General features: G+C 41.7%; 1 protein-coding gene across 6 annotated transcripts in view; it reads left to right on the plus strand.

Moving 5' to 3' along the window:
- Nucleotides 1–20,613, plus strand: part of CACNB2 (calcium voltage-gated channel auxiliary subunit beta 2) — a 565,457-nt gene that overhangs the window by 255,098 nt on the left and 289,746 nt on the right. For 2 of the 6 annotated variants that reach the window (XM_021064819.1, XM_021064816.1), the window contains exon 1: nt 17,892–19,936. The exons of 3 other annotated variants lie outside the window; for them this stretch is intronic. In XM_021064819.1, the coding sequence (XP_020920478.1) occupies nt 19,718–19,936 (219 nt within the window). In that variant the 5' untranslated portion in view covers nt 17,892–19,717. Of the gene's footprint in view, nt 1–17,891; nt 19,937–20,613 lie in introns of those variants that run through there. One more of the 6 variants, XM_021064815.1, reaches the window with a different exon arrangement.

A 20,613-nucleotide genomic window follows, 5' to 3' on the forward strand; every position in this document is an offset into this window, starting at 1 on the left:
TTGCTGTGAGCTGTGGTGTAGGTTGCAGATGCGGCTCAGATCCCATGTCGCTGTGGCTGTGGTGTAGGCCAGCAGCTGCAGCTCCGATTCAACCACTAGCCTTGGAACTTCCATATGCCGCAGGTGCGGCCCTAAAAAGACAAAAAAAAAAATAAATTAATTAAATATGACACAAATGAACCTATCTACAAAACAGAAACACACTCACAGACAGACATAGACAACAGACTTGTGGTTGCCCCGGGTTTGAGGAGGGAAGGGAAGGACTGGGAGTTTGGGATTAGCAGATGCAAACTATAAATGTCTATCAACAGATGAATGGATACAGAAGATGTGATACACATATGCAATGGAATACTACTCAACCATCAAAAAGACTGAAATAATGCCATTTGCACCAACATGGATGCAGCTAGAGATTCTCATACTAAGTGAAGTAAGTTAGAAAGGGAAAGACAAATACAATATAATATCACTTATATGTGTAACCTAAAATAGGGCACAAATGAACTTATCTACAAAACAGAAACAGACTCACAGACATAGAGAACAGACTTGTGGTTGCCAAGGCAGGGGAGGGAGGAGGGAGTAGGAGGGACAGCAAACTTGAGGTTGGTAGATGCAAATTATTACATTTAGAACGGATAAGCAATGAGGTCCCACTGTACAGCACAGGGAACTATATCTAGTCTCTTGGGATAGAACATGATGGAAAATAGTAGGACAAAAAGAATGTGTATATGTGTGATTGGGTCACTATAGTGTACAGCAGAAATTGGTACAACACTATAAATCAACTATACTTTAATTAAAAAAATCAACATTATACTGGGAAAAAAAAGAATGGATAAACAACAAGGTCCTACCGTAAAGCACAGATAACTGTATTCAATATTCCACGATAAACCATAATGGAAAAAAATATGAGAAAGTTGTGTGTGTGTGTGTGACTGAGTTACTGTGCTGTATAGGAGAAATTAATGTTATAAATCCGCTATACTTCAGTTTTAAAAAAGGATATATTCTACATGGCAGACACCACAAATGACCTTTACATTTGAAAGAACACAATAATGTGATTTTTTAAATGAACCATTAACCATGCTCGCCTGTGGTTAAAGCTTAGAAAGTAAAGCATGGACATCTTCAAGCTTAGCCGTGCTGATGTTTATTAGTTACATAAACAGGGATTGTGGACTGACTAGGAAGCTAATGAATGATGGGGTTTGTAGGAAAAATTCACAATTGTCTTTCCAATAGAATTAGTGCAGTAAAAACTTGTCAAGATAAAGACCTAATATTTGCATTGATCTTACTGCAATAATGACAGTAATGTTTTATTCAGACATTCTATCAATATTGGCAACTAATTGAATTATAATATTGAATTACAGTGGAAGTTTATAGAATTAGATAAGCATCACTGTGAAGAGACTATCAATAAAAGAGCCAAAACAACATAACATACTCATTATCACTTTATTGCTAGATCCGGTTCATACCATTAATTTCTCCTTGTGCGTCACTGACCTTGTGGCAGCCACGGGTCTGAGCAGACACGGTTCTGGTAAATGTCTACCATGAAAATATAGTGTGGATTTCGTATTTCTAGAAAGTTCTACTCTCCAGGAGTCTTACTAACCTCTAATTGTGAAATCATTATAGATGCCACAGAAAGAAAGAGGCTATCTTGTGTGCGATGGTGTGGGATGGGCTACAGTGATAAAATCTCTGGGCAGCTTTCCTTAAAGCAAGGAAATTGCTAAAGTAAATTGACTTGTCCACTTACTTTGACAAAAATAAATTTCAGCTCTAGAAAAATAGAGAAGGGAATGAAGGCAGCTGGGGTGGAAAGGCATAAGAAAGAGATTCTACAAAAATGGTTTCAAAATATAAAAAAGTGTCAACATCTCAGCACCTTTTTTTTCTTTTCTTTTCCAGAAGAGCAAAAGAGTGATTTAATTACATGCAAGAGGCTTCCTGAACCAACTCCTAAATGTCTACTCCTCAAATTTGAATAAGACAACAACACAGACTCTAGAACTTGCAGTCTTGCATTTGAGGGCTTGCAGCAATGTTTGGTTAATAATTTGTGTCTGACTGAAGATGGGTCCAGAGAAGGTCAGAGCTCCCCCGTCCTGACCTCTTTCCTTGGAGGGGGGTCACAAACTTTTTTTTTTTTTTTTTGACGGCCACACCTGCAGCATATGGAAGTTCTCGGGGTAGGAGTCGAACTGGGGCTGCTGCTGGGGCCTAGGCCACAGCCACAGAAACAACAGATCCTTAACCCCCTGAGCGAGGTCAGGGATTGAACCCACGTCCTCACACACACTGTGGCAGGTTCTTAATCTGCTGAGCTGCAACCAGAACTCCAAGGGTCACAAACATTTTAAAAGAGAAATCTCTCGCTTTTTTTTTTTTTTTTCTTCCAGGGCAGACCTCTACTTCAGCTAAACTCTTCTGGTTTTAAAACATTTGTTATTTTAAAGAACTCTTGGTCAGTCCTTCTCGATGCAACAATTTCATCGAATCTTCATTTCTGAACTATAATTAGACTGTGAGAATGTGCTCCTGAACATTTAAAAATAATAGAATTTGGAGTCTCTCGTGTGGCTCAGCAGGTTACAAACCTGACTAGTATCCATGAGGATGCAGGTTCCATCCCTGGCCTCGCTCAGTGGGTTAAGGATCTGGCGTTGCCATCAGCTGTGCTATAGGTCTCAGATGTGGCTCGGATCTGGTGTTGCTGTGGCTGTGACACAGGCTGGCAGCCGCTGCTCCAATTTGTCCCCTAGCCTGGGAAACTCCATATGCCGTGGGTGCAGCCCTAAAAAGCAAGCAAGCAAATAAGTAGATAAATATAATAGAATTATTATTTCTATAGCCCAAGAAACACTAATCATTTTGAAAATGTCTCCACTTCAAAGTGAAAAGCCATCACTGCTGGAGGGTACCTCTCTGATTTTTCTTGTGCGATTCTCTTTGCACTGTTTTTGTTGTTGCTTTGTTTTGTTTTTTGTTTTTTGTCTTTTTGCCTTTTCTAGGGCCGCTCCACAGCATATGGAAGTTCCCAGTCTAGGGGTCTAATCAGAGCTGTAGCCACCAGCCTACGCCACAACCACAGCAACATGGGATCCGAGCCACGTCTGCGACCTACACCACAGCTCATGGCAACGCCAGATCCTTAACCCACTGAGCAAGGCCAGGGATCGAACCCACAACCTCATGGTTCGTTAACCACTGAGTGATGACGGGAACTCCCTTGTTGCACTGTTTTTTTTTTTTTTTCTATTGAACTTGACTCTTGAACCATGATTGGCAGTCTAATCAGATTAAAGGGTCCTCTTAAAAAGACACTGATTTGGCTTCTGTTCACTTTTACAGCTTCATGAAAAATGAGATGACACTCTGACTTTTCTTCTGAGTTGATTGGATATTCCCTACTTACTCTGCCTTTTTAAACCCTTGGCGAGACTGGCACTTCCCCTGGCATTTCTTATCATCGTTGCGTCTCTGAGGATTTCTCTCTGACTGCTGTGCTCCATTAGTCTCTGGAGACAATGACGGTCACATTTATGGTTAGATTTCAGGCTGCAGGCCTTTAGTTAACTGGTAGACCTCTGAAGGGTCAGGTGTAAGTACTGATATGCCTTCTACATTCTAGGTTTCAAATTGATTTCCCAACAGTATCCTGTTAAAGCCAGTACTTTTTCACAAAGGGGAAAGGTTAGCCTCATAATAAGGGAATAGACCCGGGAGACTGTAGACACATGAGTTTTTGAAGATCGGCTTCTAAGGAGCTGATGGAAAGATATGCACAGAGCATTATTCTCAGAGGAAATGAATTGCTGCATGAAGAATATAAAGGCGGAGTTCCCGTAGTGGCTCAACGGAAATGAAACTGACTAGTATCCAGAGGACACGGATTCCATCCCTGGCCTGCTCAGTGAGTTAAGGATCCAGCATTGCCATGAGCTATGGTGTAGGAAAGCAGATGCGACTCAGATCCCACATTGCTGTGGCTGTGGTGTAGGCCGGCAGCTGGAGCTCTGATTTGACCCCCCAGCCTTGAAACCTCCATATGCTGTGGTTGTGGCCCTAAAGAAACACAAAAAAGCAAAGAAAGGCTGTTTTCATCTTCTCCCATGCAAGAATGGTTTTTAGGTTTTATTTATTTTAAATCATGGCTCTGCTTTTTGTAAAACCTATACTAACCAATAAATGTTTCTGTTAGTGGCTTCTAAATTACCATGCAGTCCAACTAATCTCAAGATTTTAAACTTCAGAGTCAAGCTTCACCATCAGCTTTTATTAGTAGTAATATGAACTGATTTCTCTGGCTTCAAAGCATGTGCCTTAATTACAAGCAGAGAGGTGAGACTTTGTTCAGGTTAATTCAGGAACTTATGATTCAACTTTTCTCCATTTTTTGGTGCTCTTTCATAAATTTCAATGTAAAAGTATTAAAATATATTTTATAGTAATTCTAAATAAGAACTCATCAATAGATACAGGACACTCATGTGTCATGCATTGTTTTCAGGTGCACATAATATAAAAGATTAAAACACTTGCAAACTTATGGCAAAAAAGTAATGATCTCAGGCAATTTCATAAGAAATTAATCTTAGAAGCAAAGAGTGGGAGTTCCTGCTATGGCACAGCAGGTTGAGGATCTGGTGTTGTCTCTGCAGCAGCTTGGGTCACTGTGGGAGGTGCAGGTTCAATACCTGGCCCGGTGCAGTGGGTTAAGGATCTGGTGTTGCTGCAGCTATGGTGTAGGTCGCAGCTGCAGCTCAGATTCTGTCCCTGGCCTGGGAACTTCTATATGCCACACGTACTGCAAAAAAAAAGGAGTGAAACTGATATAAGCAATATAAAGAAGTGGATTGTCAGCCTTATTAGAAATGTCACCCACGTACTTGCTTGTCGCCTTCTAGCACAAGGAATTGCTGAACCCATTGTTACTGCCAAAGGGCAACCCTCTGAGAATGACTGTACTCTTCCTCGCCCCCAACAGGCAGCTAACATGTGTTGAATTAGGATTAGAATGTCAGTTTAGACATCTGAGTGGGGAATACACCGATTCAGTTAGCACCGTGAAGCAAGAGCTGAAAAATTGGCATGGATGACTAAGTCGTTTGGACTTGTGGCCAAGCCCAAATGCTGAGTAAACGTGCTATGAGGAGGCAGAAGCTACGTGGCGAAGAGTGAGTATAGGAAAGGAGAGTATCATTGTGGTTCAACGTACAGAAAACAGAGCTTTCTGGAAGTGTGGCTTATGAAGATGGCCCTCAGGAGAGCAGACTGTGTTCATGACAGGGCGTGAGACTGAAGATCTGAGATGGTCCCTGGCCTTTCTGAAGAGTGTTCAGCTTTTCTGAGTTCCTACAAATGTGCATCTTTTAATTAAGGCCCCAAGGAATTCCTGCTGCGGCAGAGTGGTTTAAGAATCTGACTGCAGTGGCTCAGGTCACGGTGCAGGCTCTGCTTGGATCCCTGGTCCAGTAGGTGGGTTAAGGATCCTGCATTGCCACAGCCATGGCTGGGATTCACTCTCTGGCCCAGGAACTTCCATATGTTGTGGGTGCCGCCATAAAAAAAATATATATATACAAGAAGCTTTAATTAAGGCCCTTGGGGGTAGGGTGGGGAATTCAGTAATCCCTGTCCTTTTCAGCCAAATCCAACAAGGAAAAAACACTAATAACTGAGAAGACAAGAGGCATGTCAAATGTTAGCCTACACTTAAATGATACGACATGTAAGGTCGAGATGAAATATACATACTGAGGTTCATAAAATAGGGATGGCAATTAAAGCATGTTATCTCAGGCACTGTAAAGTGAGACATATTTAATTCTTAGCTTAGTGATGTTCAGGTTTATTCATTGATATAACATTTATTTAGTGCCTAGCACATATCAGATACTCTTATTCTTGGGGAATATAAATAGCCCCTTTCCTCAAGGAATTTAGAGTATATATCCGGAATAAATCAACATCTCTTTCACTTAAAAAAAAAATTATTGCTCTGAATCCCCATACTCTTATCTTTACTGAGGCAGCTCTTCTCTGGAAATGTGTCAGGGAACTAGTTTCCTCTAACCCATTAAAATATAACGTGGCTATTTATGCATAAGTTTTGGCTCAGCTCCTAGCTTTTAGTATAGCGTGAGTTCTGCCCAGAAATAGATATTTTTTCTGGCTAATATAAAGATCCGTGTACGAATACATATAATGAGCAGGAGATGATTATTGCTAATATTATTATTACTACATAGATAAATTTCAAGCCCCCTTATAGAACTGCGACATAGACTTCACAGCCGAAGCGATGCAGGATTTGGATTAATTTTTTTTTTTTTTTGTCTTTTGTCTTTTTTTTGTTGTTGTTGTTGCTATTTCTTTTGGGCCGCTCCCGCGGCATATGGAGGTTCCCAGGCTAGGGGTTGAATCGGAGCTGTAGCCACCGGCCTACGCCAGAGCCACAGCAACGTGGGATCCGAGCCGCGTCTGCAACCTACACCACAGCTCACGGCAACGCCGGATCGTTAACCCACTGAGCAAGGGCAGGAACCGAACCCGCAACCTCATGGTTCCTAGTCGGATTCGTTAACCACTGCGCCACGACGGGAACTCCAGGATTTGGATTAAGATTGGATGTAGGGAACAAAAACAAGCTTCCTCATTCGTGGTCTGAAATCTGCAGGGAAGAGAACAGAGGCGCTCAAGAACCCTGGAGCGCTGGGGCAGTGGGACTCAAACGGGGACAGTCAGGGAGACCACGCTCTTGTGTCATCTTGCGATGAGGTGATAAAAAGAGATGTGAGCTGTTGAGAGAAGGAAAAGGAAATGAAACAAAAATAACGGCTTCTAATTCTTTTTTTTACTCATAAAACATGATTTATTTATATAACAGTGGGTTTCTTTTTTTTTTTAATTAAGGCATAGTTGATTTACACTGTTGTACCAGTTTCTGCTGTACAGCAAAGTGACCCAGTCATATCTCTATATACATTCCCTTTCTTTTTTTTTTTTTCCTTTCTTTTTTTGTCTTTTGTCATTTTAGGGCTGTACCTGCAGCATATGGAGGTTCCCAGGCTAGGGATCAAATCCGAGCTGTAGCTGCCGCCTATGCCACAGCCACAGCCACACTGGATCCGAACAGCATCTGCAACCTACAGCACAGCTCAGGGCAATGCGGATCCTTAACCCACTGAGCGAGGCCAGGGATCAAACCCGCAATGTTATGGTTCCTAGTGGGATTCGTTTCCGCTTGCCCACAGCAGGAACTCCCAAAGTTGTATTTCTAATAAAAGAAGTGGATATAGAAAATGGCTCAAGTAGCCAAAGAAAGTCACTCTGCTTTTTACAATGTATTTGGGGTTCATTGCCTCTGAAAATAGCGTTGTTGTTGTTGCTTTTAAGTCTCTAGTAAGTATGGGTTGCAGTGAAAGATACTTGCAAAGCTGGTGAATCCTCACTCTAGCCGTTTCCTCACCTTTGTCTTATCAAGGACGTTTCGTTGGTTGGCCAAATGAATATCATCAGAATGGCTGTGGCTTGTCTTTTGGAAAGCTGTCCCAGAACTGGGGAAAACAAATGGTTCTGTGCTTTCTGGAAGAAGTTCAGACAATGCCTCCCTCCCTGACCCTCCCCCATTTCCCTTTCTCCCCTCCTCTGCCAATGTTTGGTCAGAAAGAGCCAGAAAATGGCTTTGTGACCGTTATTTAATGACAAGTCTTTATTGATGAGTGCCCCCAAGGGGACAGGATGCTGTGGTTAGACCCTTGCTTAAGAAGTCATTGTTTTATGACATTTTCCGAGTCCTTGTCCTCTCCGGCTCGGATTGCTGCAGCCTGCTCTACTGGGATAGGTCTTTGAAGTTCACTTGGCAGGCAGTTGTATTATCATTTCAGCCAACTCTTTGTTGTATATAATATGTCATAATAGTATATATTAAAATGATGAATATGGTTCTTCCCCTTGAAGAATTTGGAATCCACACAGGGTCAGCATTTAGTTGATAAGTCATCACAAGATTTCAGAGTTTCTTAAGAAGTCTCATGACCTCTTGACAGAATTTTAGGCAACTTATTAGAAATATTTCAGTTGGAAAGGCATGGCCCACGACACAAAGATAGGCTTAATCAATGGTGGATGAATAAATATATGGGTAAATTTACCATAATTCTGGATGGCTTTTATTTCCTTTCCAAATGATTTCTTTTTTTTTTTTTGCAGATATCCAAAATATGAACACAAGAGATTCTTGTGCAAGAGTTGGGTATCTATTCATAAGTGACAAAACCTCAATTTAAATAAAAAGTAAACATTGAAAAAAATATTCATTTTGATCTAAACTAAATACAGACCTCTTCAACCCTGACTTGAGCTAAACAAAACAGTTTCTTGTCCAAAAGAAAAAACTCTGACAGCTGTTTCAACCTGTATGTTTCATTGTACATCAGTGTATGCACTACACTAGCCTTCAATAATTAAGAAAAACAAACTTAGGACTTCCCTTCATGGCTTGGCAGTTAGCAAACCCAACTAGGATCCATGGGGTGCAGGTTCGATCCCTGGCCTCGCTCAGTGGGTAAAGGATCCAGCATGGCCTTGAGCTGTGGTGTAAGTTGCAGACGTGGCTCAGATCTGGCATTGCAGTGGCTGTGGCATAGGCCAGCAGCTATAGCTCCGATTGGACTCCTAGCCTGGGAACTTCCATGTGCCACAGGTGTGGCCCTAAGAAAGCAAAAAGAAAAAAAAAAAAGTAAAAAAGGAAACCAAACTCATACATTGCTAACTGGCCTCACTCAAAAACTGTGTACACATAGATTGGTTTTGAATAGACCTAAATTTTATGTTGAATGATTAATTCAAAATAATTTTTTTAAATTGCTTTTATTTTTTATTAAAGTATAGTAGATTTACTGTTGTGTCAGTTTCTTCTGTACAGCAAAGTGACTCAGTCATACATCATACATATATTCTTATATTATTTTCCATCACGGTCTACCCAGGAGATTGGATATAGTTCCCTGTGCTATACGGTAGGACTTCATTGTCTCTGTGATAGTTTGAATCTTTTACCTCCAAATTCCTAGTCTATCCTTTTCCTCCCACCTCCTCCTTGGCAGCCACAACTCTGTTCTCTAGGTCTGTGAGTCTGTTTCTGTTTTGTAGTTAGGTTCATTCATGCCACATTTTAGAATATACATATAAGTGATATCATATGGCATTTGTCTCTTTTTGACTTTGCTGAGTATGAGAATCTATAGATGCATCCATGTTGCTGCAGATGGCATTATTTCATTCTTTTTTATGGCTGAATAATATTCCATTGTATGTACACACCACATCTTCTTTATCCATTCGTCTGTTGATGGACATTTAGGATGTTTCCATGGCTTGGCTATTGTGAATCGTGCTTCTCTGAACATAGGGGTACATGTATCTTTTTAAATAATAGTTTTGTCTGGATATAGTCCCAGGAGTGGGATTGCTGGATCACATGGTTATTCTACAAAATAATTAATTTTGAAGGGCTTTTGTGTGGTGTGCAGAATGTACAGCTCCCCATGGCAGCCTGATCCCTGTTCCGTCCACTCCCTGTCATTGCTCTTTGCCTTACACTTGATTTCATCAAAGGCTCACAATACTCTGTGGGGTAAGTGTTTCTCGAGTCTCTATGTGGATCAGGACACAGGTCCATTAAAATGAATTACCTTGCCCCACTTTCCATATTTTGTAAATGGAGGAGTCAGAATTCAACCCTGGTGTGACTGACTCCAAATCTATGCTCTTTCCACCATGCTTATTTCTTCCTTGTTGCGTATATCTGGTTGTTAAGTAGAGACACGACCTTCTGAAATTGCACTCAGTAGTGTTGTAGCACTCAGTAGTGTTGGGTAGTTGGAGTTTTAAAAAAGAACTGCTTAGAGAAAACTGCCTATGGAAGATATGCCAGGCAAGATGCTGCTTGCATTTTTTTTCCTTTTTTTAGTCACCCCACCACATATGGGGTCCCCGGGCCAGGGATCAGACCTGAGCCACAGCCGCAACCTAAGCCTCCGCTGTGGCAACACCAGATCCTTAACCCACTGTGCCGGGCCAGAGATCACACCTACATTCCCAGGGCTCCCAAGATGCTGGCGATTCCATTGCACCACAGCAGGAACTCCACTGATTGCATTATTCATAGGTTAGACTATTAAAAGAGGTAATCCTTTTAAGAGGGAGAACCACTTCCTTAATCAGCAGGTACTAATTGAGCATCTATTACATGCCAGGCAGCCACATAGGTGAGATGTGAGAATGACTCAGAAAGTCAAAGCGCTCATCCTCACGGGATCACAGTCTAATTAAAGAGATTGCTAAATGGCCTGAGTGTGAAAACTACAGCTACTCAGTAATCTCTAAAGCCTTCTCTCACCCAGGGCTCACTTAGTAAATTCACAGAAGAAACACAGATTTGGAATATCTGCTCCATTCCCTCCACTGAATAGAGTCTAAATGTCTAATAACAACAGACCTTGTTTCCCCAAAGCAGAGCCTGAGCCAAGGACTCAGTGTAGGCACTTTATTGGGTTGGTGGTCGCTGGGAGACAGGGAAGGAAGGAATGCAACGTAAAAGATCATTATTAGAGTTCCCATTGTGGCTCGGCAGTAACGAACCCAACTAGTATCCTTGGGGACTTGGGTTCGATCCCTGGCCCCACTCAGTGGGTTAAGGATCTGGTGTTGCTCTGAGCTGCGGTGTAGGTCACAGAGGCAGCTCAGATCTGATGTTGCTGTGGCCGTGGTGTGAGCCAGCAGCTGCAGCTCCAGTTTGACCCCTGGCCTGGGAACTTACATGTGCCATAGATGTGGCTCAAAAAAAAGACCAAAAAAAAAAAAAAAAAAAGATATCAAGATGGTGGGTAAAGGGAGCTAAATCCCACTAGCCTCTCTGAGAATTGTACCAAAGCTTCCCAGCATTGTCCCTTAACCCACTATGCCAGGCCAGACAGGGAACACACGTCTCCTCAGCGACCCGAGCCCCTGCAGTGCAATTCTTAACTCACTTCGCCACAGCAGGAACTCCGCTGTTCTTGTTATAACTGAAAGATAGACCAACCAAGCGGGCACATGTTGGCATCAGAATGTACAGGGTCCAATCTAGGTGTTGCCTGTAGTTGCTTGAAATTTCCTATGAAATAGAGTAACAGTATCTGCCATAAACGTTATTAAGAAGACTCATGAACTCAATGAGATGATGTTTGGTATAATTCTTGTAGGTATCCAATCTTTTGGGAGATACAGACCCTGACAGATCTATATTGACTCGACCAGTTGTTGTTTTTTAAGTAGTTTTTTTCCCCCTTTAGAATCTAACTTATTGATTCACCTAGCTTATCTGTTTCTAATATTTAAAATTCCACAAAAAAGTCAATTACACGATTAATGTGCTGGAGTTCCTGTGGTGGCTCAGTGGATTAGCACCCAACACAGTATCCATGAGGATGCAGGTTTGATCCCTTGCCTCGCTCAGTGGGTTAAGAGTCTGGCATTGCCACAAGCTGTGGTGTAGCTCTCAGATGTGGTTCAGATCTGGTGTTGCCATGGCTGTGGTGTAGCCAGCAGCTGAAGCTCTGATTTCACCCCTAGCCTGGGAACTTACATATGCCACAGGTGCAGCCATAAAAGAGAAGAAAAAAAGAGGGGGGAAAAGACAAAAAAAAAAAAAAAAAAAAAAAAAAAAAGCAAAGCGATTAATAATCTACTGAGGTGTCCCTGATCAATGCAATATACCTAGTGGGACACACTAAAATTCAGATTTTTTACTGCAAACACATGCCCTAAAAGGAAAATGTTAAACCATATCAAGGAATGCACCTTCCTCCCATCCTCTCCCTAGAAACCACACAAAGGAGTGTTGGCGAGTTGGTTTGTGAGTTCATACAGGGTGTGAGTTCATACTGATGGTAATTTCTGTTTTATTTCTCCAACCCACTTCAAAAGGCTGCAAGAACTTTGCACATCCTAATGTTATGATGATGAAAACGGTTTGATTATTTGGGGGGGACTTCTATGTACTGAGCAGTGGGCTTGGGCTTTGAAATGGAAAGAATATGAAGAACTCCTCCCCCCCACCAAAAAAAAAAAAAAAAAAAAAAACCAGTAGCGACTCTTATCTTCAGAAAAGATTTCTCTTATTGAAGTTTGATGAGACTGGTTGAATTTTAGAGATAATGAGTAGAGTACTAAAGCACATATTTGGCCCCATTTTTACCTATCCAAGGCCAAAATAAGAAACTCAGTGGCAAAGGAATTCATTCGGGGCTCTTTGAGAAATAATTAGTAAATAATTAGCTAAGTTGGAGACACAGGTGAGCACGACTAGAGGTCCAAAGCCCCATGCCAATCAAATACAGAAGTAGGTTCTGAAGTTTCTGGATGTGTTGTCCCTCTCCCCTCACCATGAGCCACGTGGCCAGTATCCATGCCCATGCATAGTCCCCTCCCTCTGAATCTAAGCTGGTCCTGTGACTCAGTTTTGACAAGTCAACAGTGGTGGAAGTAATGCTGTATCATTTTTTTTTTTTTTTTTTTTTTGTCTTTTTGCTATTTCTTGGGCCGCTCCTGTGGCATATGGAGGTTCCCAGGCTAGGGGTTGAATGGAGCTATAGCCACCGGCCTACGCCAGGGCCACAGCAACGCGGGATCCAAGCCGCGTCTGCAACCTACACCACAGCTCAGGCAACGCCGGATGTTAACCCACTGAGCAAGGGCAGGGACCGAACCCGCAACCTCATGGTTCCTAGTCGGATTCGTTAACCACTGCGCCACGACGGGAACTCCTGCTGTATCATTTTTAAGATTAGGTAAGAATCTTTGCAACTCCCCCTCCCACCACCAGGGTTTCTTAGAAAGCCTGCTCTTGAGATTCTGTCTCTTGGAACTCCAGGTGGCCTACTGTGAGACACTCTGGCACATGGAGAGGTCACGGGTTTTGCTGTGGTCACCAGCCCCAGCTCAGATCCCAGCTGATGGCCAGCATCACCTGCTGGGCTTGTAAGGGAGTCATCTTGGGTGTCTCACCCAGTCAAGCCTTCAGAAGACAGCCTCAGCCTCAGCAACTGTCTGACCATAACCACAGGCCCCAGATAGGAGCTTCCCAGTTCAGCCCAGGTGATCCACAGAACCATGAGAGAGAATAATACATTGTTAGAAATGATAATACATTGTGGTTTAAGCCATTAAGTTTTGGAATATTTGTCACATGGCAATAGTGAGCTGGCACAGACTGTAAATGAAATGTTTCTTTTTTTATGTATTGACATCCATCACTTACTTTTAGTTCTGAGAACTTACAGCTATCTTATAGAAAATATTTACAAAATAAATCAATTATTTCTTAGATATCAGCAAGGTTTTCATCTTTGTTCATGGTTGTTACATGACAATTTAAAGATTGGGTTGTCTTCCTTTTTCCTTACCATGAAGTCAATCCTTTGAAATAACGCTATGAAGTAATATAGCTGCTTATCAGCTTCCTCACATGATAACCTTATAGATGAAATTCTTAAACTTATTGTGCATGGGACCTTCTGTTGTCTGGTAAATCCCAAAGGAGTATTTCTTGTAATAATATTTTTAAATGCATAATACAAAATTTGGTCGAATTACAAAGGAAACTAAACATATGATGACATAGTTCTCAAAATATATTAAAAAACAAATCTTTGATATGTTAATGTATACACTTATATATTAAATGATAATATGAATGATCTTATAGAGAACTCATTTACTCAGATTCTTCTAGATTCTTCTAGAAGTCTCTAGCTTCTCTTATTAACATTTAATATACTTGCTTTATTACATGTTTATCCATCTAACCAGCCAACCAGCTAGCCAGCCATGCATCATCAAACCATCCTAACATTTTTATACACGTCAGTGTAAATAGAAAGCACATTGCAGGTTTCCCCTAAATAACTCAGCAGGTATAGCATAAACAAAAAGATGCACGTATGTCTAAAGATCTGAAACAGTTATAATCCGTTATGAAAACAGCATGTGTTTTTTCTGTTACTGAGCTCATAAGTGCTACTGACACTACTATGGTTTCTTGCTAACATTTATAATTAAAAGAAATGCTACATTTTTGTCTGAAGTTCATTAGTGAAAAATAAGATGTAATTTTTTTCCTGTTGCAGTTCATGAACTTCCTAAATTCTATCCATTAAACTCCTTGGGTTCCAAGGGCCCTGGGTTAAGGAAACCAACTATGTGACATGTGCAGCTGGTCTACAAATTAAGTGAAAATTGAAGTCGAATCTGTAAAACAGTATAGGTAGACTTGTTTAAAATTAGAGTTGAGGTACAGTGTTGTGTCAGTTTCTGCTGTACAGCAAAGTGACCCAGTCACACATATATACATATTCTTTTTCTCATACTACCTTCCATGATGTTCCATCCCAACAGATTGGATATAGTTCCCTGGGCTGTACAGTATAGGTCGACTTTAAAACTCCAGCTTGAAAAATAACATCTGACATTTATACCTTAGGATTTTGGAATGAGATGAGTGAAAGAAGTGGGCGGTCCTCCAAAGGGTCACGAAAGAAAGGGAAATTTTTTGAATCGACATCTGTATTCGTTTGCTAGGCTTTCTGTAAATACCCACATCCGGGTGGTTTGAAACAGTAGGGAACATATTGTCTCATGATTCTCGGAGCTGGAAGTCTGAAACTGGTGTATCTGCAGGCCCTGTGTGCTCCAGTCACCTTTGCCTCTTCCAGTGTCTGCTGTTTGCTAGCAGTCCTTGGCAGTTTGGGGCTTGCACGTACATCTGTCTAGTCACGTGACGGTCTTCTCCCTATGTGTTTTTCATCATCTTCCCTCCACACATGTCTGTCTCTGTGTTCAAATCCCCCCCCCCTTTTTCTTCTTTTTATGGCTGCACTTGTGGCATATGGAAGTCCCCAGGCTAGTTGTCAAATCGGAGCTGCAGGTGCAACCTAACACCGCAGCTTATGGCAACATGGGATCATTAACCCACTGAGTGAGGCTAGGGATTGAACCTGCATCCTCACAGACACTATGTCGAGTTATTAACCCACTGAACCACAGTGGAGACTCCAGATTTCCCCTTTGTGTAAGGACAGCAGTCACACGGGATTGGGGTCACCCTAATGACCTCATTTGTAACTTGATGGCATCTGTCAAGACTTTATTTCCCACTAAGGTCATATTGTGAAGTTCTAGGGGTTAGAATTTAAATATCTCTCTTTAGCGGCACAAATGAACCTTTCCACAGAAAAAATTATGGACTTGGAGAATAGACTTGTGGTTGCTAAGGGGGAGGGAGTGGGATGGATTGGGATCTTAGGGTTAAGAGATGCAAACTACTGCCTTTGGAATGGATTAGCAATGAGATCCTGCTGTGTAGCCCTGAGAACGATGTCTCGTCACTTATGATGGCGCATGATAATGGGAGAAAAAGAATGTATACATTTATGTGTAACTGGGTCACCATGCTGTACAATAGAAAAAAGATTCTATTGGGGAAATAATAATAAAAAATAAATAGAATTTCCCATCATGGCTCAGTGGTTAACGAATCCGACTAGGAACAATGAGGTTGTGGGTTCAATCCCTGGCCTTGCTCAGTGGGTCAAGGATCCAGCTGTGGTGTAGGTTGAAGACGTGGCTTGGATCCCGCGTTGCTCTGGCTCTGGCTTAGGCTGGTGACTACAGCTCCGAAGAGACCTCTAGCCTGGGATCCTCCATATGCCGTGGGAGAAGCCCTCAAAAGACAATAAATAAATAAATAATCTCCTTAGGATAACATAATTCAACCCATAACAACACCAGACCATGATGATTTAAAGAAACAAGTTTAGATGGTTCCATCATGGTTGAGCTGAAATGAATCTTACTAGTATCCTTGAGGATGCAGGTTCGATCCCTGGCCTTGCTCAGTGGGTTAAGGATCCGGTGTTGCCGTGAGCTGTGGTGTAGGTCACAGATGCGGCTCTGATCTGGTGTGGCTGTGGCAGAGACCAGCAGCTATAGCTCCAATCGACCCTTAGCCTGGGAACCTCCATATGCTATGGGCGCAGCCCTAAAAAGACAAAAAAAAAAAAAAAAAAAAAAAAAAAAAAAAAAAAAAAAGAAAGAAACAAGTTTGGTTGCAGTTTGAAATATTTCTAGAAGGATCTGAAATTAAATGTCTAAAGTCACATGGTCTGGTTTTACATTGATACAGCTTCCTCTACAACGCTCAGCTTGCACTGAGTATCCCATCATGATATTTAGGAAATGTAAAATATAAAAACACAAATCTAAATAAGGAATCCAAGAAGTTCCCTGGTGGCCTAGTGGTTAAGGACTCTACATGGCCACTGCTGCGACTCAGGTTTGATCCCTGGCCCTGGAACTTATGCCTGCTGCAAGCATGGCCAAATAAATAAGCAAATAAATAAGGAGTCCCTGGCATTCATGTTTTAGTCAAAATATCAGGTTTCACATTATTCTGTTTCTCAATAGTATTACACTGCCAAAAAATTTAACAGAAAATTGTATTCAAAGAACCACTTAAAATTCGTGATAGGAGTTACTGCTGTGGCACAGTGGATTAAGAATCCAACTGCAGCAGCTTGGGTCACTATATAGGCATGAGTTCAATCCCTGGCCCAGCAAAGTGAGTTAAAGGATTCAGCATTGCTGCCGCTGCAGCTCAGATTCAGTCCCTGACTGGGAACTTCCATATGCTGTGGGTGCGGCCGTAAAAATAAATAAAATTCATAATGGAACAGCAACTAATTAGTCAACAACAGCCATTGAGCAACCATGAGTCCTGTATTCCCCGAAGATAAAAGAGTAGACGAGGACCACGTCCTTAGGGAGCTTCTAGCTTCATAGGCAGATGAAATTTACACACACACAGAGAGTATTCAAAATAAAGAAATCTTTCATTTAAAATTTTCTTTTTATCGCCACTTCGATTTTAATTTTTCTTCTGACCCTGAATGAGTTGAAACTTTTGTTCATATCTGTAATTTTTATTGGACTGTCAGGGTTTTTAACAATTCAGTATTGATTAATACTAACTCTTCCCAAATCATCCAACAAATTTGAAATCCACCTCATAAGGTTGTTGTCAGTTATGAGTAAGATAAAAAAGGTAACATACTAACCACATAGAATATTTTCAGGGAATGTCAGGTATTATTGATGTACCTGTTGAAGGTACCGCATAAAATCGTCAGGTGCTTTGCTCGCAACACTGATATTTAGGTGGTTAGCGGTGCAGCCCCGCATTAGCTGTTTTATACTTTACAAAAATTTGATTTAAAACACTTCTTAAGAGGAGCCCTGCAACATAATTATTTTCAAAATAAGTAGGAACCATAATTCCAGAGAATTCTTAGACGCTTAAGAACAACATGGAGTCCTTAAAGGCACTCAGTTTATTTTCGCTTTTGTTTCCCTTGCGTTCTCATCACACTCTTTCTTTAATATCCATGTGAGATGACAGTGTTCGCGAAACCCATGTAATCATTTCCTGGTGTATGTAAGTCAGATCACTGTGCTGTACGCCTTAAGCTTACACAGCGGTGTATGCCAATTACGCCTCAATAAAACTGGAAGAATTAAAAATATGTGTTTAGGAGTGCCCATTATGGCTCAGCGGTAACAAACCCACCTAATATCCATGGGGATGTGGGTTCGATCCCTAGCCCCGCTCAGTGGGTTAAGGATGCAGTGTTGCTGTGGAGCTGCATCTCAGATCTGGTGTTGCTCTGGCTGTGGTGTGAGCTGGCAGCTGCAGCTCCAGTTCAACCCTAGCCTGGGAACTTCCATATGCTGCAGGTGTACCCCTGAAAAGACACACACATATATATACGTGTATATGTGTGTGTATATATATACATGTATATATGCCTGAAAAGACATATATATACACACACACATATATACGTGTATACGTGTGTATATATATGTGTGTAAATACTCTTTTATGGTAGAATGGGAAAGATCTCAAGAAAAAAATCCAGGTGCCATTTGATTTCATTGAGAGGAATCTCAGCAGCCTTGCTTTGGCTCAGTAGATCTTCACTGAGAGGATTCTTTTTTAAAATACATTTTATTGGAGTATCGTTGACTTAGAAAGTTGTGTTAGTTTCAGTTGTACAGCGTAGTAACTCAGTTCTACGTATACATATATCTGCTCCTTTTCAGATTCTTTTCCTACATAGGTTATTACACAATACGGAATAGATTACTCTGTGCTATACAGTAGGTCCTGTCCATTTTAAATACAGTCGTGGGTATATGTCAGTCCTAACCCCCTAATGTATCCCCCCTGCCGTTGAGAGGAGGAAGAAACATCTCTAAATGTTCATTTCTCTAAATATGCATTCAGACGTCTCTCGCTATTTCACGTCTCTACACATTCATTTCTCTCTCTTTAAAGCAGTGATATTCATGCCTACTTCCAGGGTTGTTTGGCCTGAGAGTAGACCCATTCCTTCAGACTCTTCTTGGCATATAACAGATGTTCAAGAAAAGTGACTTTGCAGTCAAAGCCCTTCCGTAATCTCCCATGACCTCCATCGCTTGATCCAAGTAGTTACCCTGCTGGGGAACAGTAATTTTTGATGACATGGAAAAATGCTATGCACTTTTTTCCTGTGGTAATCTAACTTTCTATCAGAGAGAACATTAGAACTTGGATGAAAACCAAAGTCAAAAGTGACATAGCGGGTTTTATTCCCCCTCCAGTTGTATCTGGAGCAGCTTTAGATGGCCAGGCTTTTCTCTTGTGAGCATAGTCCCTCTGGCAGAACCTTCCAGAACGCTTCAGTCCGGTGACGAGAAGGACAGCAGGCTTTCCAATCGCTTGGTGTGGCTTTGCCCAGAGAGAAGGCAGAGAAGCCCGCCTGTATAATCCGATTTCATCAACTCAAACTAATCACTACTGATAGTAGCAAAATTTAGCCTGGATCGGCTTAGTAAATCTAGATTGACAGGAGGTAAAAGAAACGGGACACAAGGACACAGAACCAAGGGGAGGAGACCAGCACTGATGCCCAGCCTCGCTCTTCCATCTGGGGCTTCTCATTTGCTCCCCTCTGGGGCTTCTATTTTTCTTCCCTTATAAACAAATGTTCCTGGTTGTTAGGAGACCAGCCTTTGACAAAGCAGCCTCACCAACAGCAAGTGCACGGGGAGGCGCCGGCCTGCGGAGCGAGATCCCTCTGGCGTGAGGCTGCGCAGAAGGTACTTCCAGGTACACTCCGTACCTGAGACTATGTATTATTTATTGAAACTGAGCTCTGCTTTCTCTTTATCCTCTGGGCAGCCCTGAAGTGAGGCGCCTCTTAAAATGGATGCCACCAGCAGCTGACCTGGACAGTCTTCTAAATGCTACCTGCTTTCACTTTTCTTCTTGCTAAGTAATTATAAGCCATCGCTCCCAAGCTTCTTGTGAACTCTTGGTCTTGGGGAGTCATTGGAAATTGCACTTTAGCGGCAGAGGGACGGATTTCTCTGTGATTTTGAGCATTTCCACCTGGAGTCAAGTCTTGTGTTTTTGTTTTTGTTTTTAACGAAATACTCCACTCTGCATCTTGCAGTCGTAGAGAAGATACACATGTGGCAGCCTCTGCCTCCATAGGCTGGGTGATTAGAGCCCGTGATCTGGTATGTGTGCGTTTACATGCTTAGTCCAGCGAAGAAAAATGGGTCATCCGAAGGTGATCTTTATTTTTACTTACGATGTCTGTGTCTGGCAATCCAGGGAACTTTTTGCATTTGGGTAACAGAGACACTTGGAATAGACTTCACTGGCTTGTCCATGTTGGTGACATTGCTGTTGGCCACCTCAGGATTACAGGTTGCCATGCAAAAGACGCCGAAGGGTAAAAATGTCTCCTGGGTAAGTAGACGATGATTTGCGATTTCTTCGAAACACATTTTGTTAAGCAGAAACACATCATTGGCGAACATAAAGACATCTAGTGGTTTCACGTTTGGGAGAACTTTTCGTAAAGGATTTGCCTCAGAAGAGCCTATAATTATCTCATACGTGTTGGAAACCCCTTGGCAAAAGCATGAGGGTGTGCTTGCGAAAATGTAAACTATAGGACGCAAACCCTTGGCTTGTTTTGTCATTTTTAAGCTGCTTCGTATTCGCCTCTACACATGGAACTTAAAATGTGTTAATACAAAGACCAGATTGTGATTTCAAGATGTTTTTAACTTCAGAATTCTTTTTTTTTTTTTTTTTTTTTATGGGCGTTTGGTCGACCTGCAATATCGTGTTTGTTTCAGGCGTATAGCAGAGTGATTCAGTTATACATATGCATACATCCATTCTTTTTCAGATTCTTTCCCTGTAAAGGATATTACAGACTATTGGGAAGAGGTCTCTGTGTTATACTGTAGGTCCTTGTTGTTTATCTACTTTATATACAGTAATGTGTATATGTCACTCCCCAATCCTAATTTATCCCTCTCCTCCACAGAGTGAGTTCAGACTTCTTTAGGTTTAGTAAAGACAGTGTCGGTTTCTTGGGTGGGGAGGGGGGCACTGGGTCTGATTTTTTAGGGTAG

This window comes from Sus scrofa, chromosome 10, assembly GCF_000003025.6.
Source record: "Sus scrofa isolate TJ Tabasco breed Duroc chromosome 10, Sscrofa11.1, whole genome shotgun sequence".
In the NCBI taxonomy this organism is placed as follows: Eukaryota; Metazoa; Chordata; class Mammalia; order Artiodactyla; family Suidae; genus Sus; species Sus scrofa.